The sequence below is a fragment of the Anomaloglossus baeobatrachus genome, chromosome 1 (assembly GCF_048569485.1).
Source record: "Anomaloglossus baeobatrachus isolate aAnoBae1 chromosome 1, aAnoBae1.hap1, whole genome shotgun sequence".
NCBI classification, from domain to species: Eukaryota; Metazoa; Chordata; class Amphibia; order Anura; family Aromobatidae; genus Anomaloglossus; species Anomaloglossus baeobatrachus.
The window spans coordinates 29,682,444-29,691,747 of NC_134353.1; the positions used below are offsets into that span (position 1 = coordinate 29,682,444).

The 9,304-nt window shown below is 44.7% G+C and overlaps 1 protein-coding gene across 2 annotated transcripts; it reads left to right on the forward strand.

Annotated features, from left to right (window-relative positions):
• Positions 1–1,813: 1,813 nt before the first annotated feature.
• LOC142274079 (homeobox protein not2-like) lies at positions 1,814–3,463 on the forward strand. 2 transcript variants are annotated; one of them, XM_075332557.1, is made up of 3 exons: positions 1,814–2,120; positions 2,375–2,565; positions 3,094–3,463. In XM_075332557.1, the coding sequence occupies exons 1-3, from the start codon at positions 1,814–1,816 to the stop codon at positions 3,259–3,261; spliced, it is 666 nt and encodes a 221-aa protein (XP_075188672.1). In that variant the 3' UTR covers positions 3,262–3,463. The 2 variants fall into 2 exon arrangements, 1 of the variants encoding a protein (XP_075188672.1); XR_012738577.1 differs by lacking the exon at positions 3,094–3,463 and having other exon boundaries at positions 2,052–2,120; positions 2,366–2,432.
• Positions 3,464–9,304: the final 5,841 nt, after the last annotated feature.

Below are 9,304 nucleotides of genomic sequence, written 5' to 3' on the forward strand. Positions count from 1 at the left end.
TATATATAAAATATACTATTAATATACATTTTATATATATATAATATATATATATATATATATATAATATATATATAAAAAAAAATATATTTTCAGATTAATCCATATATATTATATATTAATCTATATATTTTAATATATTAATCTATATATATTTCTATATATCAAATATATACGCACACACACACACGTATATTACATATTTTTAATTATTTTCAAAATAAAAGTAATTAACTTTATTTTAAGGTTTTTTTTGCCATTTCATTTTTTTTTTTTTTTTTTTTAAAAATTGAACTTGTAAAAAATAAAAATATACGTAAAGTAAAAAATAAAAAGTTAGTTTCTCATAAGCCCGATCACTGATACATTTAAAAGTGTTAAAATAAAAGAAAAAAATAGGGTTAAGATATAAAAAGAAATAAAAACAACAAAATGGAATAAAAAAAAAAATAAAGTTTACTTTTGTTAAGCATTCTATATATGGGGAAAAAAAGTAAAAATCAAAGCCAAAAAAAAGGCAATAATGGAATAAATCAGTCAATAAGTCATTAGTCATAAAGAATAAGATGTAACTTTTGTTCTTTTGTATAAAATCTTGATTTATTCTTATGCAAAATAAGAGGTGGATATTAGTCTGATAATAGCCACAAAATAAATGGACTTAAAAGAAGGAAAAGAAACAATAAAAAGGAACTTCACATTATAATATAAAAAAAGAAAATGACTGACAAAGAAATTTAGAATGTGAAAGATGGATGATCACAAACAGGAATAGCAAATGGCACTACAAGAAAAAATAAATCTATCCCTTGTGAATACATAATAGAAGAGCTCAGAGCTGGACCCTCTGACAACCCTTCCTGGCAGCAGAGATGATCTGGTTGTGGATTGGTCTAGTTTATGGTTATTGCACATTTTGCACCTCCTCAATGTATAAAGGGACTTTCTCTTTTGTGTTTTGCTCCTGGAGATCTCCTGAGATCTGAGGATCTCTCTATAATTACATTAATAATGACAGATCTGGGGATATAGCTTTCTCTTACCGTAGTAGTGAGTGGTGGCTATAGATATGTCATGTGACTAATAACCATTTTGTAATTTTAAAGCAGTTCCATATATTGTGCTTCATCCTATGTACGATCCGTCCTCATCCATCATTTTAAAAATAGTAATATAATAATAATTAATAAAATAAAAAATATATATAATAATAAAAATAATAAATAATAATAGATCAGAAATCAATAACTAGGAGGTCAGATACAAAGTATTAATAGGCAAGTATATAAAATGTATGGTTGTATTTTTCACATCACTTGTTTCCATTAATTATTGACATGAGATGTGCAGAGATTGTTGATTGGGAAATGTGACGTCCATCAATAGATACCAATGAAATGTTTACAAAGATATCAGAAACTAATGTGATATTTGTAAATAAGAGCTCTCGTTGGATAAATACCAGAATTCTGAGCTCCATGCACAGAGATGAGGTTTATGGACACTTGGATTTATTCCCACTAATTATGGATGAATCCCAGGTGTCCCTGGATTTTGGGCTGGTTGTCAGGTGGTTTGCCCCCCAGCCTGCTGGACAGGAGGGGACACTACCTGGTTATTTCCTCCCCCCGGGGCAGGGGCTGTTTGCAGAGCCCACTCCTTCCCTCAGTCCGGCTATTTACATGCTAATAGTGGATTTGCATTTCCCAGTCCAGATCTTGATATAAAGCTTCTGCTCTCTGGACAGTTTCTCCACAGATCACCTGCTTGGACCCCTCTCTCCACCTGAAGATTTGGCTTCCTCTCCACCATCATGCAGCACACTTCGGTCTACCCAGTCCCCGGCCATCACCCTGCCCAGCTTCCTGCACTGCCGGCAGCCATCCAGGGGCAGACCAGACCCAAGACCTCTTTTGATATAGACTCTCTACTATCCCGGGAGGACAGAGCTGCACCAAGAGTCCTGCTGGACAACGACCACTGGCAGATGCCCCCTGCACACTACTCCTATGGGGCCCTGTCTCCAGCCTGGTACTACAGAGCCCCCGGCCTCCCCAGCTATGTTCAGACCCCACAGCACTTCACCCCCCTGTGCCCGTACCCCCTGTGCCAGCACAAAGGTGAGTCCACACTGCTCAGATGGTTAGTAACTGGACCTAATAATTAGTTTTTGGTGCTAATAATATCTTTACTAATAATATTTTTCCAAAAAGTTGATTAGTTCGGGAGTAATGTGGATTTTTCTTAAGAATTGTGGACACTTGTATTTCTCCCATCACTTGTATAAGTTGTAGGTCTCTGTGCCGGAGTTCTGGGATGGCTCTTTCTTACATGTGCTAACAGCGCCCCCTTCTGCTTCTTCCAGATCTTACAGGCGCCTTCTACGCCAACTGTCCGGTAGCTCCTCTCCCCTGCAAGACCGGAGCCTTCAAACCCAAGAGAGCGAGGACAGTCTTCACTCCAGAGCAGCTGGAAAGGCTGGAGAAAGACTTCCTCAAGCAACAGTACATGGTGGGGACTGAGCGAGTGGACCTGGCGGCCACCTTGAGCTTGACCGAGACCCAGGTAAGGGCCGGCACACTGACCGGAGAACTCACCTTCAGGGATTTTGGGTTTTATTTATTTTTAACTGCACACATTTTTTTGTTTGTAAAAGTTTTCAAAAAGTTCCACTTATATTTAAATATATTATATTGGGACTTTATGCGACATTCTTGCTACTTTGTGTTGGTATTTGTGAGTGTAAAAGAAATGATTCCTGGTTTTCTAAATATTTAAACTTAGATCTGATAATTGTGATGTGCATTTGTATTCACCCCCCGAGCCAATACTTTGTAGAACCACCTTTTACTGTATTTACAGCTGCAGATCTTTTAGGGTCTGTATTTTCAGCTTTGCACATCTAGAGGGTCACATTTTTGAGTGAGATTGTATGGAGACATCTGAACAATTTTCAAGTCTTGTCAGTCTCAATGGGATGTAGGGCACATAATTATATATCGCATTTACATACATATCACTGTATAAAAAAATGATATCTAAACAAAATGTGAGACTCGTTAGTTACACCAATGTCTTCTCATTTTTTTGTAGGTTAAGGTCTGGTTCCAGAACCGTCGTATAAAGTGGAGGAAACAAAGCCTGGAACAGAAGAAGGCTAAGCTGTCCCAGTTTGGAGTCCTTCCCAAAGACCCACCAGCCCCAGAGCTCACTGAAGAAAAGGAGATCGAGGGAGAGGATGAGTTGGACGTAGGACAATAAATCTCCACCTTCCTACTCCATTGACCATTAGTGTGAAGGATTCCTCAAACTATGGGATGATGCACTTTGCCTTGCCAAAAGAACACGATGGACAATGGGATGGATACCCAACGAACAAGTCACTTGGTGCAGAAAGGTCATCTCTCCAGAAGCCTATCCCTGCTTATCCTCCAACCATGAAGACTCCAAACAAGAGTTGTGTGGTGACGTCTTCCTCTCCCTACATGTGGTGGTGACCTCTGACAGCTTGGATGACACTTTGGTCTCTTATTCTCTAGTCCATTTGGGCATCTGAGAACTTTGTTGCCATGGAGGACTTTAAAGCCTGCTTTTTATTTATGTAAAATGAATAGACTTCCATTGTCTGATGATTTCCTTTAGGACAAGGATTGGGTTGGTGAACAAGGATGTTCCTGAGCCCTTCATTGGCGGTAAACAAGGCACAGTATATAGGATTTGTATCTCATCTCACTGTGATCCTTCCTGGTAACTGTGTTACCGTTTTGGCTTTTGGGACTGTTCTGCTGATCCTCGTCTGCCCGGTTCTTTGCTATTTCTGAGCCCCTGTGGTGGCTTGTGAAGGGCCATTATAATTTATACAAAGGACATTATTTTATTTATATCAGATGTTTTATACTGGAATTTATTTATTTTACCTTTTTAAATAAAGACTTTTTATGCTATAATTTTACCAAATTGTCTGTGGTCAATCACTTCTCCTAACATTCCCATGTATCTTAAAAAAAATGTTGGTAAATCTCTTTTTAGGATTGACCAAAATTTAAAATAATCAGCTTTTGTAAAGTTCGGAATCTTTGTAATATATTTAATCTTATTTTCTTTCCTTCTATCTTCCACGCCTTGCTGGAAGTGCTGCCTATCTGCCTGGTCCTTGCTGTCAGTAGCTGATTTGAACTGCAGGTCTAGAAATTTTCACCCCTGTGTGATCTTCTCTGCTCCCCTCCTTCTCCATGATGAGATGGAGTCGTGTCTGAGCATGGAGGAGGGGGAGAGAAGATCATACAGGGGTAAAGATTTCTAGATATTAAGTTCAAATCCGTTACTGACAGTAAGGACCAGGCAGAAAGCAGCACTTCCAGCATGGCGTGGAAGATAGAAGGAAAGAAAATAAGGTAATGCAGGATATTACAAAGCTTCTTAACTTCACATAAAAGTGGAGTCACTCTACAAAGGGGACTTATCAGGGGAGTGCGCCATCAATTTGACACATTTACAGGACAGTAAACTGGGGATGTTTTGGCTGAAATCTACAGCAGCTTTTTCATTTCGGGCACAGACAGCAAAATGGAGACTTATTTTTTCAAAATAGCACCACATCCGTTCACAGGTTGTGTTTAGTATTGCAACTCTGACCTATTAACTTCAAGTAAACTGAACTGCAACCCCAGAGACAACCCATGGGAAGATGGGGAACTTGCATGAATCTCCCCAAATTAGGCACTAGAAAAATAAAAATGCTGCAAGGCACGCTTCATGGAACAAACTTTAGGAAAAGAAAACAAAGACATTAAAAAAGGTACAATCTGGCTATACCAACTGTCCACACACACGATTTTCATTTATTTTTGGTATGAAGGGCTCATTTAAACTGTAAATATATAACCTGCATCTGCCTCTAGGGGTACATTCAACTTCAGGGTGTTTCTTAAAGCCAGGGGGCTTTTTTCTGTCCTAGTATGGGTGGGGGAGTCATGGTCAGCCCCACTGAATATAACCTGTTACCTTGCAGCCCTGAAGTCAAAAGGTTCACACCCGGCCAAGGGTTTTGCGTGCATTTGTATTATCTCCACATGTTTGTGAATAGAGCTCTACCTTGGGGAGAAGATGACACCAGAGAAGTCTCCTAGACTTGACTTTCTCACAGAAAAGTAACAGTTACAGAGATGATGTCGTGAAGCTTATCAGTACAGGGCGAGGCTGGTACTAGTAGAGACTTATGTGACGCCCTGGCCTATCAGGTCGTCACAGGGTATTGTGCAATCTGCCCTTCTGTGCAGTATCCACCACCTCCCTGGTTGTGGGTCCCCAACTGAATGGTGTTGCCAACGGCAGTCAATCAAAGTTCTAGGTACACTCTGCACCACACCCACCAGACACACCAGTGGATGGCCTGAGTGGAATAGGGCCGCCCACTTCGGGGGTTGGTAAGGGGAGGTCAGGAGTAGTTCAGTGAGAGTTTGGGAGAGGAGGTTAGGAGTGGTGACAGACAGTGGTCTGGGCCTAGTAGGAGCTGGACCCCCCCGGTCACAGGGGATCCGTGCTAAGGGGCACGGTATTGTCGAGGAAGACAGCCGGCGGCCTTGCACCATTGCTGGGTTGGGACCAGGGCACGGCTGGGTACGTGGACCCTAAGTCAGGGAGCAGCTTCAGGCAACCTGACAATTGACCCAACGAGAACGGAGCCTTCAAGATCCGTTCTCCACCTGCTCCAAAATCAAGGTACTAGGTACTAGGGCAACGAGGGGAATAGGACTTTCCAGGAAATCCCAAGCGTGAACCCTGAGAGCAAGCTCCCACAGTTAGCCACACTGGGGAGCGGGACCCGGCTAATTCCACACTACCGGGACCAACAGAGAAGTAACTTAGTGCCAGGAGGCAGGTCACGGATCACCAGGCAACACATACGGGGACGGGACCCGAACTAGTGTGATGCCCTGGCGCCACCAGGTGGTCACAGAAGAACCATTCACCCCACATAACACCATCCCACACTAGGTACCATCTGCCACAAAATCCTAGCCACCCCCCTCAGGGTAAGACTGACACACCAGTGAGCAGGACCAGGCAGATTGGGAGCGCCCACCTAGGGGTCTTGAGGGTCCGGGGACGGGAACACAGGAGGTTAAGTTCAGATTTCGCAGAGTGAAGTGTGTGTGAAGTTGGAGAGTGGAGGTAGAGCCTGATCCTAGGGCAGACTAGTCAGGGTAGTGGCCCTGGTCTGCTGGCTAGGTGGCAAGCAGTGGACCGTGTCCAAAGGCGACGGAAAATCCAAAGTGGACTGGGACAGGGTTGGAGCCCGCCGGTACCGACCGCTGATATCCGATCCGGAAACAGTGCACAGGTGGGGTACCTGGACCCTAGTTAGAAGACTGTTGCAATCCACTTTTCTAATTCACCAGGCCGGGAGCAAGGTTCCAGACATTGTTCCGAAGTGTTAGCCCAGATAGAGCAAAATGGCAGCCCATCGCGGGGGATAGGGTATCCGCAAACACCCACTGAGATCCCAGGGGTCAGTTTTCGCGGGCACATCTCCCAACCAGAACATACCGGGAGCGGATTTCCTCGTTCCATACGGGGTTGTCCAGAATTGAGAAAGTTAGAGTGCCGGAGGAAGGGACATCGGTACACCAGCCGGGTGTGGGACCCGAGTAAACCCGAACACGGCAGCCGGCCACTGACCCCTTTGTTTACCAACAGACTCGTATGCAATTATTCAACAGTGATTACACCAACATTCCCCGGTCTGGCCTGGCACGCCACCTCCTGCTTACATCATTCCCCCGTGTTCTGGACACTGAGCCCAGGGGCATCCACCCCTACCCACGGAGGGGTTAACATCCAGCTGCCACCCCATCGCCCTTGGGTGCTCCCCAACAGCAGCGGTGATACTATATCTTACCACACACCGTGGGTGGCGTCGCGAAGTATCCACAGCAATCCCCGTACATATATGCCTCTTTTTATTTGAGTGTCCACTCAACCCCCGGGTCCAGAGACCCCTCGAGCCACTGTGGATCCGGATCCGAGCAGCCCGGCTGCTACTGATGTGGGGGCGGCACACTAGCTCCCCTCAGCGGCAGCGGTGTTTAGAACTTTGGTTTACTAAGTTGTTGGTGTCAGCTTTATGGACTGAGTGAGTACAAACATGGCCCCAGCACTCCCCACGGCACCCCCAACACCATCTCAGAGTCCCGGGGCATCCCCCCTACCCGTGGAGGGTCGCAACACCTAGCTGCCCCCGTCATCACCCCGGGTACTCCCCAACGGCAGTGGTGGTACTCCACCTTACCACACACCACGGGTGGCGTCACAAACTTTAACTACACCATCCGCTGTAAATACCTCCACCTTTAATTGCATTGGCCGCACGACCCCCGGGTCTGGATGCCCCTCGAGCCACCGTGGATCCGGATCTGAGCAGCCCGGCTGCTGACGTGAGGGCGACACACTTATTTTTAGTAGAGCACATTTACTGTCTGACATTAGTGAAGACTAGTGATGAGCGAGCATGCTTGTTACTACTCGGTACTCGCACGAGTATCACTGTACTCGGTCTACTCGGCGGGGACCGAGTAATCTCGCGATACTCGTGCTGTACTCGTGGTCTTCATCCCTGCATGTTGGCGCTCTTTTGAGAGCCAGCCCTCATGCAGGGATTGGCTGGCAGACCACTGCAATGCCACAGCCCTGTTAGTTGTGGAATTACAGTGATTGGCCGGCCCGCACAGCGTGACCGAGCCTTTATACCGGCGGGCGCGCTGTGCTCTGCACACAGCTATCCAGACAGTCAGTGCAGGGAGAGAGTCGCTGCTTCAGGGAAAGGTTTGCGGCCCTTTATAGCTATTTCCGTAGCAGGGCTGCAAACAGTGTGACCAAAAGTCCTTCTCAGGACTATTCTAGTTGTATACAGGCAGGCAGGGAATAGCCAGGTCGGAGTACAGTAGCAGAGTCCTTCTCAGGACTATTGTTGCTGTATACAGGCAGGGTATAGCCAGGTCGGAATACAGGCTAGTGACCAAAAGAGTCCTTGTCAGGACTATTGTAGCAGTATACAGGCAGGCAGGCAGGGTATATAGCCATTCCTAGTGGTGACCGTATACCAGCCTTCATCATATCTGGGGCTGGTGTACACAGTCTAAAACAGTCCAGATAGTGTCAGACTTCTCAGCAATTGTCGCTCCTAAAACCTGTTAGGTTCTTAGTGCGTCCGTGCTTGCATTTAAAAACCGCACGTGTGTGCCTGTCGGTGGCAGCGTACAGGTGCACTTGTGTGCGTTTTTACCAAACTATTATATAACGCACAAGTGTAGTGTATAATACACGTCAGTCAGCAGTGGCTGATAGTGTCAGAGTTCTTAATTTTTGCTCCTAAAACCTGTGTTAGTAAGAGTAGGTTATTCCCATTAACAAAATTTTTTTTTTTTTTTTTTTTTTTTAAAGATATAAAAACACACCATCAGTGTAAAAATAGACCATCAGGTCACAGTGAATTGAAAACAGTAAACACATGAAAGATTTTTAGTCTCTGTGGAACCAGAGGGCTCAAGACTTAACTTGAAGACAGAGATACATTCAGGCAGCGCCACAAATAGAAAATTTTTGAATGCTTGCTGTCCATGAGTGTCCGCATAGATATAAGTCAGTCCTCTCCAAGCGTCCACTTGTTTCTTGTAATATCAAGGAATGGCAATTATTTCATTCAGTTTAGCAGAAGTGAGCCATTAGATTCAAGATTTACAACAGTCTCCACCTCGACGCGTTTCCCCACATAATAAATACGTGGTTCATCAGGAGGCTACAAAACAGATAAGCTCTATCAGCAACAGATTGAAAAAGGTTCACCTAGATTGCACATTCATACATTATATCACAGATAGGCATGTAAGATAACAAAGTAATACAAGACAATAATATAAAAGTACTTGCCCAGGGAGAAAAGGTACTAGATGTGCAGATCCATGGCGCCCATCACAAAAGATCCACGGCTAGTCAGACAATGCTGGAGGAAATTCACTGCCATAGTCCAGAGAGGCGTCATGGAACTGCACATCACTCAGGGATTTAAATAGCCCACAGTCTCCTGATCAGCTGTAGACGATCAAGGCAATCATGCTGATGCCGATATCGCCACATGTGCGCATGCCTAATGTGATGCGCACACCTGAGGAAAACCCAGGAGACTGGTGTAATGGAGGCGCCCCCGTCCGCATCGTAACTGCGCCTGCCCAGAATCTTATTGGCAGCATGCATGTGCGGACGGAGGCCCTCACGTGCCAAAAGTAGGTAGATATAAACAAGGGGA

What these genes read in the sequence shown, in the direction of transcription:
- LOC142274079 (XM_075332557.1), top strand. Translation starts at nt 1,814, where the DNA reads ATGCAGCACACTTCGGTCTACCCAGTCCCCGGCCATCACCCTGCCCAG. An exon ending in CCCCCTGTGCCAGCACAAAG is followed by an intron (nt 2,121 to 2,374) that starts GTGAGTCCACAC and finishes CAGATCTTACAG; the next exon opens with GCGCCTTCTACGCCAACTGT. An exon ending in TGAGCTTGACCGAGACCCAG is followed by an intron (nt 2,566 to 3,093) that starts GTAAGGGCCGGC and finishes ATTTTTTTGTAG; the next exon opens with GTTAAGGTCTGGTTCCAGAA.